This window comes from Salvelinus namaycush, chromosome 3 (assembly GCF_016432855.1).
Source record: "Salvelinus namaycush isolate Seneca chromosome 3, SaNama_1.0, whole genome shotgun sequence".
Lineage (NCBI taxonomy): Eukaryota > Metazoa > Chordata > Actinopteri > Salmoniformes > Salmonidae > Salvelinus > Salvelinus namaycush.
The window spans coordinates 81342402-81359112 of NC_052309.1; the positions used below are offsets into that span (position 1 = coordinate 81342402).

The following is a 16711-nucleotide window of genomic DNA, read 5'->3' on the forward strand; positions in this document are numbered from 1 at the left end:
ACTTGATGAATGATGCCACAAAAGCCATACTTTATAGTGTTTAATGTCAAATCAAGTCTGAAATTTCAAAGTGGAAATGACAAACTTCAGAATCCTTTTAAAATCTCAAATACACTAGACATTTTACATTTATCCTCCAACAGGGTGATCAAATTAAGATCCTATATGTGTATCAACCCCTACAAATAATGTCCACTCATTATCCATTTAATAATAAAAATGTCCTGTTGCTGCAGGATTATTATTTTTTCCTGTGAGGGAACTGGTCGAATTAAGATAACACATCTGTACCAGTAGGAGACAATATTGATGCTCTATTCTGTTTTCTTCAGGCACCTTGAACTAAAACAACTCCTGTTGTTGAGCATCTGAAAGAGTCTATAACAGTATATATGAAACACACTAGCTCCTATACAATTCATAAAAAAGGCCTACTATTTACCCAACAAATGACTAGTATCAAATATGCACTGCATTTACTCATGTAATAAAGACAACCACCTCACTTATCAACACCAGCATCTTCATTTATTTTTCCAAAAGCATGTAAAAAAAAACTAAAATAAACTACTGAAAGAAAATGATTGAACAAAATACATTTGATTGTGTGTATGTGTAGGTTGGGACAAATCACATTATTATCATGTTCTTCTACAACACAATTTAACTGGAGTAATAATCCAAAAGAAGAAGAGAGTAGAGGTGAAAGACGAGTAAGAGCCAAAACGTCCTTTTGCTTGTAAGGCCACCATCCACAGGTCAAGTTATACAGAATGTTTTTGTTTTTAAATGCATACATTTACATTTTGACAACAGTGACACCTGCATTGAAAAATAAATGTTAAGTCTACATCCAATTTTGCACACAACTACATGACTCGCAGAACACACACAGTCACACAACTCTCATAGACCTGAACCTCCTGGCACCAGTATGGAAAAGTACCTTCTTTCTTTCCGTTTGTTTCTCTATACAAAGAATGTTTATTCACAGGATAACGCCATTGTACCTTGGCACACTCCTCACACATAACAGACGATACGGACACAGTGTTATTTGATATGATGTTCTTGGTTACAAAGCATTCTGGGTGATCTCGAGGACCGTTACAACATTTTAAAAACAAATAGATAACTTTACAACTTGAGGAAATGTAATGACAAAATGAAAACCATTCAAGAGAGTGGAGGATGAGCGGGTACGTAAACTTCTGGCTGAGTTAAGCCACTCATATCCACCACAAGGACTAAGTGGAAAACAAGCAGAAGGATTATTTTCATTCACAGGGGATAGGCTGGAACAGGGAGAAAGGTATGTGCACTCAAAAAAAATTACAAATAAAATTTGTTTTGAAAAGCAATAATGTTGGGCCATGGTTTTTGCCATTTATTTTTAAGGCTTTACTTATCAAAAAGTAACATTTTATTTTCTATTCTGCACAGCATGCTCTAATTAAGCAATGAAGCCCGAGGTGTGGTATATGCCCAACATAGCACAAACCCCCAAGGCGCCTTATTGCTATTATAAACTGGTTACCAATGTAATTAGATCAGTAAAAATAGATTTGTCATACCCGTGGTATGCGGTCTGATATACCACGGCTTTCAGCCAATCAGCATGCAGGGCTCGAACTACCCAGTATATAATTCACAGTAAACTTTCCATCACAATATACATTGTGTCAATCAAGTGTTGTGGCATTGAATACTTCCCAAATGATGTAATTCAATGGCTTTAGTCTCATTCCAAAGCAAGAATGAAGAAAATAAAATCTTGTCTATTGAGTTTGTTGGCCAAAGCAGGTGTCGCTTTAGAACATTCCAACCTAAAAATACCTGTTGCACAACAGTTTCATCCCGAGGCCACTCCCACATCTTAAAAAAATTAGTAAAAGCCATACAGAAGAAATTACTGGGGGCAAACGTGTTTATTGACAATTGTGTGATATGTAATATCTCAAGCCTTGACTGGGATTTGCTGAACTGACTCAAGCATTTCCTACCGCTCTTCTCCCACCAGGAGGCGCTACTCTGAGGTTCAGGGCACTGTAGGCCTGGGCTTTACGCACTCCGTAGGAATTCCCCTGAACATGCCCCAGGTCAAACAACATTCCCTGTTAGCGCCTACCCCTCATATAGTACTAGGTCCTGGTGCTCAAAATCAGAGATGAAGAAGCAGGGAGACATCCCACGCCCTCATTTTCTGGTAACATTAGTCAATAAAGTAGACCAGACGCAGCTGCTATCTATCACATTGGTGTCGATGGGAGATCCACCCTGTTCAGCAGACTGAAACTGACGTTTTCCCCCAATGGTAAACAGCCTGAAGTGAACCATCTTCACAAATCCACCACCTCTGCTCAGAATCACATGATGCAGTCGAGACAAGAAAGCCCTGTGGCATTTATAAAATAAAAAATAAAATATATTTATGTTCGCAGATCTGATGTCACCGGAGAAGCACGATAATATATATATTTTTTTACATTATGTGATTTCACTTTTGGCCTTCTCAGGACATCCCAGTCATATGTGAATTTCTGCCGCATTCAGAACACGGAATTCTCAGACTTTCAAGCATTCAAGACAACAGGGAACTCAAAAAAAAAAAAAAGCTGGATGGGATTTTTTCTCTCCAAACGGTCATCCAACTCATAATTCTGCGTCAGGAACTCTGGCCTCTTTCAAGAGCTGACTTTCCCAATTGGCAGATAACAGACATCAGGAATTGACATTGTTGCCCCACCAGAGTTCACAGTTGTCTTGAAAGATCCAAAAGTCCCGCTTAGTTTTACACACCAACTTAGCACATGAACAGACAGCTCTGCATGGACAGGAAGCAGCAGGGGATATTAGCGTGACAGTTGTGGTTTCCTATTAGGCTATATTCCCTGCCAATCTAACATTGACTTGTCTGGTCAACATGCATGGTCATATGTGCACAGTATAGTGCGATATGTTCACTAAGCACAAGCTATGTACAAACACCTATGAGATACTTCTCATTCAGAATAAAGACAAAAAAGCCTCTACGAGTGAGAGCAACTTATCGCATGACATTCAAACCGAGCAAATAACAGAGCAAAGAGTGCATTTTAAAACCAGTAAAGTGAGATTAAGAGTCAATGAAGCGGATTAGTTGTAAAAAGTCATCCAGAACACAGGAGGGCAGTACAGACTAAAGATATGACAGCTAAGACTCATACAGGACAAACATGCAGAACTGAAACCTAGCAGCCATTCAGATCATAGGAGCAAAAAAACATTTGAACAGTAAGACAGAATTCAACGAACTGTACCCAGAGAGAGAGAGAATGTGTGACAGTTTCACAGTACCGTGTTTGTTTCTCAGATAAGTGAACCCTGACAAACTCACAAATTGGCTTCCGCCGGTGCTACCGCAATGCAGAGGACCCGGCCGTTAAAATTGGTGTTAGATTTAATTGACTATATGGAACTAAAAAGAGGTCATAAAATACAAAGTTGCTAATGAACCTAGCTCAGTATGGTTGACCTGAGTATGCGCTACAGCTTAGAGTGAACTCCAGCTTCTCTTACCATATGTTCACCTGAGCATACGGTCCTTGCGTCTGTTGCGTCAAAAGGGTGCAAATTTATCCGAAAAATAAACAAGAAAACAATGATAATGTAGTCCTCAAACAGACAGCAAAAACATACCACTGGTTTGTGAATAAGCAGTTTGGTCACAATCAACAATTTCAGAAGAGCAAATGTAAAATGATACTAAAACCAAATGAAAGTAATAAACACCCCACTAAATAAAATGTCGAGCAACAGGGGCGTGACTGGCCAGTCATAGTGGGTGTGTCTGTCTTCCATGATGTGGAGCGAGCGCACAGGAGCGTTGACTGCACCCCTCATGACATGTTGGTGCTCTTTATGACATGTTGGAGGTGGAGAAGAGGCAGCTTTGGGGATAAGATGGGAAATACCAGCAGGATACTGCTGACCTGCAAAACTACCCAAAATCTAAAACTAACCCCGACCGTTACCAATTCTGAAAATAAAAGTGGGTTTGCAGGTCAGGAGTGTCCGTATAGCCTTTCCCGTGGGAGAAGGGTTGGGACAGACAGGCGTGGCTACGCAGTCTTTGTTATGTTCTCTCCCTCCTTGGAGGTCCAAAGCTCCTTGTGCTGCTTGCGGCCAAAGCCCTCATCATAGTTGCCTTTGCTCTTGAAGAGCTGCTGGAAGTGCGGCTTGCAGTAGAAATCACCCGAAAGGGCAGCAAATGTGCCCAGGCTGCAGGGAGGGAGGGGCAGAATATAAACAAAACAACAACACAGTCTGATATGGAGTGAGTGAGTGAGAGAGTCTCACCTGAGTTTGGTGTTGCAGTGTTTGCAGCAGAAACAGGCCGAGTGGAATATCAGGTTGTTAGCCACCAATCTCTCCATGGGGTAGACGGTCTTCTCACATGACGAGCACACCTCCCTCGGTGTCTTGAAGCTGAAGGACTACGCACATGAACAAAAACCACACCGTTACTATGGCTTCAAACATGTGTTTCAATGGATAAATGCAGCATCATCTCAACTTGCTCAGTTGTCTATAACCAATCTCTCGAATGGAGTTGCTGTTGAGTGTATGTGAAAACATATACTGGTATATAAACTGGGGTCCCATTATGCATGACGTTTAAATGACATCTGAGTAAAGGTCAGTAGGGTGAGACACACTGGGCCAGACAGACAGGTAATGGAGAAGGATAGTGATTAAAAGATAATGTCCTACTGGGTTGAAACTGGGACAAGGGGGGGGGGGGGGGGGGGGGGTGATAATGGAGGTATATTTACTTTGGAGCGCTGGACAGGTTTATCTTCAGGGGCATTTCTGTTGTCCTGGAATAAAAATGAGTAAACCTCAGTACTTTCCTATTTAGTGTTATTACAACAGAAGTGTGAGCATTCAGGATTTCCCCTGTTATATTGACAATACCGTGTCCATAATATCCTTCTTTCATCTCAGTAGTTTCCCCACTCCCGCTCTCTCCCTCCCGGCAGCTCCATCTGTCAGTGTACTGTACTCCCCAGAGGGCAGGTCAGCTACCTTCTGTCTGGACATGTGAGTAGGTACACTGAACACACAGGGTAGCACAACCATTTCAAATATTAACCCCAAGCGTGATGTTACGGACATCCGTAGGATGCTCTCGACTTGCACACAGCACAGCGGTTTAAAAAAGCAACCAATGCCAGTGTTACACTAAATCACTAAGCTGGAATTCTGATGTACAACTTCAAGTCAATAAAAAAACATTTGTTCACAAACCTTACAACAGTTCAGTGTGAGAGCTTGGCCTTTACAGAGAGCACCATTCAGGTCTATAGAACTAAAGGGCTTATGTAATGGAGGCCTGTCTCATGTCTCTACTCGTGGCTCCAAAGCCCTATGCTCTGACAACATCCATGGACTTCCTGCTTCAACTTGACTCTACAGAGAGACCCTGAACACTCATTCCTATCCATGACAACTGCATTATACCGTACACAAACAAGTTACTTTCAACATACACAAACTCCTTGATCCTACTGTTGGCACTGACTCCCATGAGGGCAGGATAGGTATCATATTGTCTGCCATATTGCTAACAGATGTTGACCTAGCAGATCATTGTGGAGTGGCTTAGAGTTGGTTTGAAACTAGGTCACAAAAGTCTGAACGTCCACAGGACAGACATGGGTCAAGCAATTGGTCAAAGCGGTCACACCTGGCTCCCAACACGCCTGGTGAAGAACTATACTTCAAAACTATGTGACCGACAGGCTTCAGCAATTTCTCCACATTGACGTCCACGCCCTGAAGCTGGACTAGCAGGTCAATTAGCAGACAGACACACAGACACACGCATTTAGGCAGACGCACTGAAAAGGCTGTGTCCGCTTGTGTGCAGGCCAGACTGCTCTCTGGGAAAGTCCACTGCAGACATCTAAACCCTGACTGTTATGTAAGGAGATTGGTGGTAGTAGTCAGAGGGGGGGCTCCTCATTTGACAGACAACTGTGCGCCACCACATTCTCGCCACAGCCCTTTCATGAAGCCTGTGCAGCAGAAAGGGACATTTCGGCTACATTCACACACATTGAAGGGGAGAGGACACAGAGCACTGATCCACAGGGAAATGGGTTGTTCACTACAAATCCAGCTCCTCATTGGTCTGCTCAATTAGAATGCGTTGGAACGGCCCGAAAAACTCAATTTAACTGAAATAATGTTGAGCCGTTACAAGCGGTTGAGTGTGAAACCCATCAGCCACTGATCCAATCATGTTGCACTTCACAACTGGCAGCCATTAGGGTCAAAGAAGAGCTCCCCAAAAGCCCTTACACATCACCTAGCATGTGCACAGATACAGTTAACAGAGACTTTGGGAATCCAATTGGTAGTCTTAAATTGAAATGATCAAATGAGTAATTTTTGCATTGGCGTAACTGTCGCCCACTCACTACTGAACCCTGATGTGAAAATCATGTCAGATATCTTTAAACTGAATGACTGAGGAAGCTGGGGTGTTGCCTTAGTTTGTGAGAACGGAATGTCTGATGGACTGCAACTTCCTGTAGATGCAATCACCATCCGGACCATCTTCCTCCTCACCAAGTCTCCTTCATTCTCATATTTGGGTAGGGTACAGGGTGCACTGCTTGGTTGGTTGCATGGTAAACTAACTTCCTGTTGCAACAAGAGAGCAACCATGAGTAACACTCAACAGGAGCCTCATATGTCATAAGATAAACTGCTTCAAAAAGGCAATGGTTTCCTGTTTTAGCACAGCATGCAACGTACAGTACCTTACAGAAAAGTTAATCACCAATTCAGGCTGCACAAGATAAAACTGAAGCCCAGAATCGCCATAGCCACTAAAAGATAATGAAAACAAGAATAGATTCCATGGCAGGCAGGCAGTCAGTCCTGGAAGGCTTCTACATGGCTGGTGCCATCTGTCTTCTTTTGCCTTATTTGTACATGAAGACACGCCACTGACAGCCGACCAAAAACTGACTTTGTGGCAGGAAGTAGTGATGACACATACTTTAAGAGTCCCTGTGGGGAGCCTGCTACAGCTAACTGCCCCCCCCACTGGGCTTAGAGCACAGGCTGATTACAGCAGATAACTACCACAGGGAATGATGTGTGCACAGACCAAACCTCTCCTTAAATGGTGAGAAGGACAGAGGGACAATATGAACATTGTGGTGTGCCAACCATGCACACAACTAAATGTGCTCAAAAACAGTAGGCTAGATGCAGGCTTCCCATTAGATTAACACATGGTAATTCAATTACAATTTGGTGTACCCATTTAGATTAGTTTGAAGTTGGAACCACTTACTAAAGTCTCCAGCCAGAGAGAAAATAACTTTTGCTAGATCAGGCTCCCACCGTTAGCAACTTTAAAATTCAGTCTCTTACCTGTCATTTATTCACACCACATCTCTGTTTGAGTTTCAGGTAGGCCACACTTACTGCATTTGAGATTCTTCCATGCAGCAGTTAGGCCCTGCTGTGCTACACCCACAGTCAGATCAGGTTGAGACTCTCCCGCTCTGATGAGGAGCTCCTAATCTCATTACAATGATAAATCCCATTGCCTGTTCCCCTGGAGCTCAGACCACCCCAACAATGGCAGGGGGTCTGTGGGTGACAGCAACCTGCTTCGAAGAAAGAGGCCTTCACCAGGGGATGTCTGTTCAGGCCCAGGGAAACCACACTGGGGCTAGCTCTTCCCTAATAAAAGTATTGAGGGAAGGGTTGGGAGCATCAAGTGCGTGCTTGCACGGGTAAGCATCGTCTATGAATTCCATTTACAACTTTGAAACGGTCAGCATTAGAAAGCATAAGCCAGACCTCTGTCCAATATTTGCGTATGTTTATACAGAGATAACTAGCCTAAATCTGCCCCTTTTAGAAAGGTTACAGCTACAGTCAGGAATATTAACAGTCATGGGACATCAATGTTTCCATCTAGAGTAGAAAGGCTAAGGGACTTGGTGCTGGTAAGTTTCCTTAACTTTTCCTTTTCCTAACTTTTCACCCCAGGCTGTGTGACACACACACACGGAGCGAGAGGTCACCCAGTGTTCTTACGGTAACGTACACATAGTAGTGAAACTGGCCCTAGATGTTGAAAGAAGTCAGTGGCCATTAATTTCAGTTAGTCTCTCTGCGCATCTTATTTTTAGAACGCTGACCTGCACCCCTTGATGAGACCGAGGGATGGAAAATAAACATAAATGCACTACGACTACACCAGCCTGTTAATTAAAGGGCCACCCATTCTGAATGTTATATTCAGAATGGGTGAACGGCACCATGAAAAAAATGGTAGACGTTATACATCCCCCCAACCAATTGTTTATTTTGTTAGTTTGCTTGCTTTTTTTATTTAGTACATAATGTTCCCACTAGTCTCTTATGACCGAAAAGAACTGGACATCAGGACCACGATTACTCAGCATGGACAGGCAGAATCCTTTTTTTTCCCTTTAACGATTCTGACAAGCCCGACGCGAACAATATACTGCTTTCTCGGGAACAGGTCCAGATCCCCGTGATTTGCATGAAGAGGCAGAGAAGGTGGCCAAAGGGCAGACTGCCTTCTGAGAATTTGTAGGCGATCGAATAAACCCCCACTTCCTTCCATTCTGCTAGCAAACGTGCAATCTCTGGAGAATAAAATTGACAAGTTACGCTGAAGATTAAACTACCAACGGGACATTAAAACTAACATCTTATACTTCATGGAGTAGTGGCTGAACGACGACACCATCAACATACAACTGGCTAGTTATACGCTGTACCGGCAGGATAGAACAGCGGCGTCTGGTAAGAAGGGGCGGCGTACTTTGTATTTTTGTAAATAACAGCTGGTGCACGATATCTAAGGAAGTCTCGAGCTATTGCTTGCCTGAGGTAGAGTATCTCATGATAAGCTGTAGACCACACTATCTACCTAGAGAGTTTGTCTGTATTTTTCACAGCTGTTTATATACCACCACAGTCAGAGGCTGGCACTAAGACAGCATTGAATGAGCTGTATTCCGTCATAAGCAAACAAGAAAAAAGCTCACCCAGAGGCGGCGCTCCTAGTAGCCGGGGACTTTAATGCAGGGAAACTTAAATCAGTCTTAGCATGTTAAATGTGCAACCAGAGGGGGGGGGGGGGGAAAGCAGAAAGCAGAAAGCACCAGTGACTAGATCAATAAAAATGTAAAAAGTGGTCAGATGAAGCAGATGCTAAGCTACAGGAGTTTTGCTAGCACAGACTGGAATATGTTCCGGGATTCCTCCAATGGCATTGAGGAATACACTATATCAGTCATTGGATTCATCAATAAGTGCATCAATGACGTCGTCCCCACAGTGACCGTACGTACATACCCCAACCTGAAGCCATGGATTACAGGCAACATCCGCACTGAGCTAAAGCTGCCACTTTCAAGGAGTGGGACTCTACCCCCGGAAGCTTATGAAATCCTGCTATGCCCGCCGACAAACCATCAAACAGGCAAAGCGTCAATACAGGACTAAGATTGAATCGTAGTACACCGGCTCTGACGCTCGTCAGATTTGGCAGGACTTTCAAACCATTACAGACTACAAAGGGAAGCACAGTCGAGAGCTGCCCAGTGACACGAGCTAAACTACTTTATGCTCGCTGCGAGGCAAATGGCACTGAAACATGCATGAGAGCACCAGCTGTTCCAGAAGACTGATCATGCGCTCTGCAGCTGATGTGAGTAAGACCTTTAGACAGGTCATCATTCACAAGGCCGCATGGCCAGACAGATTACCAGGATGTGTACTGCGAGCATGCGCTGACCAACTGGCAAGTGTCTTTACTGACATTTTCAACCTCTCCCTGTCCACGTGTGTAATACCAACATGTTTTAAGCAGACCACCATAGTGCCTGTGCCCAAGAACACCAAGGCAACTTTCCTAAATGACTACAGACCCGTAGCACTCATGTCTGTAGCCATGAAGTTCTTTGAAAGGCTGGACATGGCTCACATCAACACCATCATCCCAGAAACCCTAGACCCACTCCATTTGCATACCGGCCCAACCTCTAATGCACTCCACACTGGACAAAAGGAACACCTACGTGAGAATGCTATTCATTGACTACAGCACAGCGTTCAATACCGTAGTGCCCTCAAAGCTCATCAATAAGCTAAGGACCCTGGGACTAAACACCTCCCTTTGCAACTGGATCCTGGACTTCCTGACGGGCCACCCCCAGGTAATAAGGGTAGGTAACAACACATCCACCAAGCTGATCCTCAACACAGGGGCCCCTCAGGGGTGCGTGCTCAGTCCCCTCCTGTACTCCCTGTTCACTCATGACTGCGTGGCCAGGCACAACAATGGTAGGCCTGATCACTGACAACGACGAGACAGCCTATAGGGAGAAGGTCAGAGACATGGCCTTGTGGTGCCAGGACAACAACCTCTCCCTCAACGTGATCAAGACAAAGGAGATGATTGAGGACTACAGGAAAATGAGAGCCGAGCACACCCCCCGTTCTCATCGACGGGGCTGCAGTTTAGCAGGTCGAGAGCTTCAAGTTCCTTGGTGTCCACATCACCAACAAACTAACATGGTCCAAGCACACCAAGACAGTCGTGAAGAGGGCATGACAAAACCTATTCCCCCTCAGAAGACTGAAAAGATTTGGCACGGGTCCTCAGATCCTCATAAGGTTCTACAGCTGCACCATTGAGAGCATCCTGACTGGTTGCATCACTGCCTGGTATGGCAACTGCTCGGCCTATGACCGCAAGGCACTTCTATACAAGGCAGTGTGAGAGGAAGGCCCTAAAAATAGTCAAAGAGTCCAGCCACCCTAGTCATAGACTGTTCTCTCTGCTACTGCACAGCAAGCGGTACCGGAGCGCCAGGTCTAGGCCCAAGAGGCTTCTAAACAGCTTCTACCCCCAAGCCATAAGACTCCTGAACATCTATTCAAATGACTACCCAGACTAGTTGCATTGAGCCATTCGTGCCAATTCATTTTTTTTTTTTTACTGGAGCCAAATAGACTCCTAGTCACTCCTTGAAGGAGAGCACTCCTTGTCCCAGAATCGGACGCGTGGCCCATTGACGAAGCATGGACAACTTTTGCACTGTTATATCTGCAGTTGTGAATGTCAGTCTCCACTCTGAGGCACATCGATCTGCAGGTTAAACATGGTGAGATTGTAAACACCTAAATTGATAGTGCAGTATGTTAAGGCGATTTCACAGCTAAGTAGCTAGAGATGGATGGTACTGGGGTGAGAAGGGAAAGTCAGTGGACTTTTTTGGTCACAGGTGGATCTGAAACAAGGCCACCATGTCCAATGAACAAGCCTCAGCTAACAAATAAGTGAAGCAGTATCGAGGCTGTAAAACCACTAAATTAGCAGGTTTCTTTCCGACCTCTGTCAGTTGAAAAGTCTTTCTTCACTTACACACGTCAGGGGAGGCCATTTCCTGTGAGGCTGCGGTGAGAGAGGTTGTCCTTATATGACTAGTAACAGAGAGCCTCAATGCCATAATCACGGATGTGAAACCTGTCTAGGGAGGTAACAGCTGAGACTGAAAAACAGGGGTCAAGATTGTCTAAGGAAAACCTCTGAATAACATCTACTCAGCTTTCACACATTCCCACTGGCATAACCAAACATTTTACGGACATCCCGTCTCAAAAAGGTGAACGAGAAATGTTTAATCTGAGATTTAAACCCACAACCTTTGGCTCGAGGTCAGCCTTTAACAATATTGCGCTCTATTGACTTTAGCATGTAGTGACCCAGCGAGAAGCCGCTGATCATGCATTTAATGAAGTCACTCAAAAAACAGCCCTCAGCGTCAAACCTCAGACCTGATACGACGTATCCCACAGAGAAGAGAAAGTTGCGCAACCAAAGCCTGTGGAGGGACAGGAATTCAGGAAGACGGGTCCCATCGCGTTGACCAAAACACATGCAAATCTGAAGTCTACCATTCCATTGGAATTTCACAAAACATGGGAGATTTTACAACTACAGCGTAAGATAAAAGGCAAAGGGGGCAGAAGGTGTGTCAGGCGGTGTGACAGCAGAGGCAGGAGGCAAAAGCATGAACTTTTAAGCCTACGCATCCCAAGATATGAAAAGTGGGTGTGTGTGATGCAGTAGGCATTCCTCAGTAAACCAGGTTGCCCACAGTATATACTGCACATGTAGACACTTTGCTGCTGTCATTCTCACGTGAGGCGAGGTTGCTGTGGAAAATGTTACATTTTTTACTGGGCAGTGTGCACAGTTTGTCCAGCTGGGATAAATCCCATAATGCTGTGTGAATGAAGTCTTACATCCCTCCAGGGCATTAAAAACAATGATTGGACTATTTCGGACATGTTTATTTCCCGACTATGGTTCATTGCTAGTTAACTATATTTGCGACTTCTACCCAAGTGCGCTACATAATGACTGAATCAAATTAAATGTTTCAAAAAACATGAATTGTTAAAATGCAATCTACAAGGGAATGGCATTTGTCATTAGACCATGTCTTAGTTCATCTTATGTCAGGCTATTGTTCAATGATACCCTGACTCAAAGACTGAGGTATCAAAAACTATGAATAATTTAACTGTACCATTAGGCTAGCTAAAATGGCCATAACCAACTGGGCAGCTTTGGCTCCCTACCTTTACTCATTCATAGTCCTCTTCTATCTAGCACACAACAGCTGATGCATCTCCCACTCACACCCTCCATTGATCTGCACCTAAAACATACAGCACCTGACCGTTCTCTTTTTGCACTCCTTGTCCAATGACTGTAGTTAGGTACTGTCAGCTACACCATCCCAACAGACCGTCTCTGTGACGTCTGTAAAAAAAAAAAACTGACACCATGAGGACCCGCCAGCTATGGAGGAAAGCTCAATGAAGTGCATTTGGAACTGTTCCCTCAAAAAAAAAGTGTAAACATTTCCCATAGTTGTGTAAATGAAACATGTGCACTATATGGTTACTTCAATTGGACCTGCAAGTAATGTAATGAACACATTTTACATTGTGACCAAAGCCTTCCCTCAGACAGAGGCAGTATGTGCCTTTGACAAGTCATTGGGCAATGGTGCATATGGCTGTACAATGGAAATGTTTCAAGCAAACTGCAGGTGCAATTCTCAATGCAGCCTAGGTGTCAATACAAGTAGACGCAGAAGTCCATCACTCAGAACAAACGTCGTCTCGCCACAGAAGCTTGCCCCACAAATCCGCCAGCATTGACGTAAATCTGTCTTCAAACCATGTGTCAATCCTCGGCAAACACTGGGCCAAAATTACAGACAACACATCTACAGATCCCCAGTCTGTACCCACAAAGTGGCGGTAAACGAAAATGATCATATGCCAAGGCAGTAATTATGGAGATCGGCGTCTTGATTTGATAGAGCTGGTCTGGCAAGACCGCAGACAGCGCTGTAAATGTGTTCTCCAAGGTCTCAACTCGGAGAACATTATGCGGGAATGGAAGAGAAGACCATTTGAAATAGGTACTTTACCCACTCTGCTACTGCTGGGCCATGCTGCTACTGTCATGAGCTCGCAGGGAGCCAGATAATTCACAGGGGTGTTACAATAAATAAAGATATGATATAATTGATGCATTTCTAGGCTAATACTGTTCACCATGACACAGCGTTGGCTTGCAAAGATGCGGTCGGCTCATTGCTTTCCAGTTCTTAACCGCCTTGCGCCCACCACACCAGAATCCCTTCCACAGCACTTTATGTAACAGGGGAGAGACGCCAGGTTCTGTGCACCAACTAATGGCTGGCATGATTAGGTAATAACAGTACGTAGACATTAAGATTTTCAGCCAGCCAGAGAGCGCTTCTGAAGCCAAACTGAGTGATGTATATGTATATGATTGGCAGGCGTTAACTTCATAAATTGTCAAAATAAAAACATTTATACTATGCACAGCCACAATCTGTTGAGAAAACCAACAAAGGCGATCGACAGTGCACATTTCCTTCTGATTCTACATCAGAATGATCAAACTAACGTTAATCAAGTGCACTTTAACCTAAAACATGACAGACAATATGACTGTTTAAAGCTTCACTTGAGGCATAACATAAAACAAAGCCTCAACCAGTGAGAACAGTGCTCCGCTATTGCGCTAGCTCGCAAGCTAACGTAACCAGTAAATATGGATCGTTCGAGATACTCATTTTGAGTGCAATGCTGGGTAGCTGCACAATGCCGTACATAATGCCGGATTGATTAATTAGCGTGCAACAAAAAAAATAGAGATGGCAAGTTGGAACAGTGCAATAAAATAACGTTACATTGCACGTTTTTGCCCTATTTAAAAACAGAACAACAGGGTAAACATGAGTCATTCCACCAAAAAACGGAATGGGTGGCTAGCAACCTTGGTAGCTAGCGAGTTAGCATCGAGTGGACATCACCTCATCACAAAAGGAGAGGGAGGGGGGAGAGAGGGTATGCTGTCGCTAGCTAGCCATCTCTGTACAAGAACCGCGAGAAATGGCCGAGAAGCACTTACCATCTGTGTACTTTAGTCAACGTTTAAATACAAAGACAATTTGGTGATCGATTGCTTTCTCATTCGTTTCCCCGATTTCTGCTGTCAGGATTCTTCCTACAGACCCGGCGAGTTACCTCAGCTTGGCTCCCCTGCTCTTGTTTTTCGAGAGTCGTTTTTTTTTGTTCTTTATATTAGCAGGATGTTGCACGCTATTGGTTCTAGTCGCCCCCCGGGTCTCTCTCCTTCACCCCACCCCGCTCTCTTAACCCACCTCCCTGTACTGAAACGGTAATTCTTTTGAAAAAGGGATTCAAAAAAGATTAACAGTGTAAATCAGTCCTAGGTTTCAAATAAAAAAGAAACTAACACATGAATATGCATACATCACAACTAATTGTCATCCCTTTTGCTGACAGGGTTAAAAAAAGCACCTTTCGACTCTTTAAAAAATATATTAACAAATCAATACATACAGTACATGGGGAAACACCTTTTGACTAATCTACACATTTTTATTTTATTTTATTTTACCGTTATTTTACCAGGTAAGTTGACTGAGAACACGTTCTCATTTGCAGCAACGACCTGGGGAATAGTTACAGGGGAGAGGAGGGGGATGAATGAGCCAATTGTAAACTGGGGATTATTAGGTGACCATGATGGTTTGAGGGCCAGATTGGGAATTTAGCCAGGACACCGGGGTTAACACCCCTACTCTTACGATAAGTGCCATGGGATCTTTAATGACCTCAGAGAGTCAGGACACCCGTTTAACGTCCCATCCGAAAGACGGCACCCTACACAGGGCAGTGTCCCCAATCACTGCCCTGGGGCATTGGGATATTTTTTAGACCAGAGGAAAGAGTGCCTCCTACTGGCCCTCCAACACCACTTCCAGCAGCATCTGGTCTCCCATCCAGGGACTGACCAGGACCAACCCTGCTTAGCTTCAGAAGCAAGCCAACAGTGGTATGCAGGGTGGTATGCTGCTGGCTCACAGTTTGACTGCACTGCCACTAATGTTTTGTGTGCTGCAGATGACAAAGAACCCAAAGTGCACTGTACATGTAACAAGTCTCAGCACATTTCTGTCCAAAGTCCATTGACTGTTGAGGTTTATGCCTGGGTAGGTAGGTATGAACCACTCTTTGGCCTGTGGCCCAGCATAGAACAAGTTCCACATTTAAGAGGCTGAGAAATCCTGCCGAATTCAAATAATTTGTAATAGCTCGAAGAATAGCACACTCAACCCTTAATTCCTGCTCAGCGTAACTAACATTCACAGCACAAGTCTGTTATGCCCAGTCTTGCCAACAGTTGGCTTTGTGATGGAAACCTGTGTTTAAATATGACATGCATGCAAAAGTTGAGCATGATAATAGTAGCGCTTAAAATACCATGAAAGCAATTGGTTGTGTATGGTAATTTAAAAAAAGACTAAAGAGTTGTGTGAAATGGCTGTGTCGTTTGCTGCTGATGTCTTCATTAACTGTTAGGTCCATGTAAGTGCATTTTGTGTGGAGTCAAGGGTGACCCAGAGTCCAGTTATTGAAAACAGATGTTGAGAGGCCTTCATCACACTAGAAGTAGAAGGGTGTGTGGGTCTAAGTGGGGGATGGTGTATAGGCTATTCTGTACTGAGAGAAAAGGGTTGGGGTTGTTACTCTTGAGACTGGAAAACACCTACCATCCATTGGGGGGTTATTGTGATTGCATTATGGTTGTTGGTGGTGGTGTGGGATCATTTACAATGTTTTATACCAGAGCCCAGTGGCCTGTACACACATTACTTTCAGTATCAGACACACTGTACGCTCTAACTAACTATTTTTGAGGAGACTCAAGTCTGAAGACCCTGCAGGTCTATGTCAATGCCTGCAATAGTATTGCACGTAACACATTGATGTTGGCTCGATGAGTATCAGATAGATTGTATGTAAGGCTGCAGATCAGAGGTGTTGTGTGGCTGCATTAAGAAAGAGTTACTGGTACGATGAAAATAAAAACTGGTACTTTACACAAGGTCTTTGGAAACAAACACATGAATGTCACTTAGTAAAAGCAGAAGCAGCCCGTGTCCACCACCTTTTTCCTGTCATCCATCCAGCTAGTTTTTCACCCTGTATTTGAATACTGAGTATTGGTATTAGTGCACCA

The 16711-nt window shown here is 44.0% G+C and overlaps 1 protein-coding gene across 3 annotated transcripts; it reads right to left on the reverse strand.

Moving 5' to 3' along the window:
- Nucleotides 1–502: 502 nt before the first annotated feature.
- Nucleotides 503–14742, reverse strand: LOC120040630 (LIM domain-containing protein 2-like). 3 transcript variants are annotated; one of them, XM_038985722.1, is made up of 4 exons: nucleotides 14573–14742; nucleotides 4815–4859; nucleotides 4339–4475; nucleotides 503–4260 (listed from the first exon to the last, which is right to left on the reverse strand). In XM_038985722.1, exons 1-4 carry the CDS (start codon nucleotides 14573–14575, stop codon nucleotides 4101–4103), a joined length of 345 nt encoding a protein of 114 aa, XP_038841650.1. In that variant the 5' UTR covers nucleotides 14576–14742; the 3' UTR covers nucleotides 503–4100. The 3 variants fall into 3 exon arrangements, with proteins under 3 accessions (XP_038841650.1, XP_038841642.1, XP_038841659.1); XM_038985714.1 differs by lacking the exon at nucleotides 14573–14742 and adding an exon at nucleotides 4957–7382; XM_038985731.1 differs by lacking the exon at nucleotides 4815–4859 and having other exon boundaries at nucleotides 14573–14741.
- Between the last annotated feature and the right edge of the window lie 1969 nt (nucleotides 14743–16711).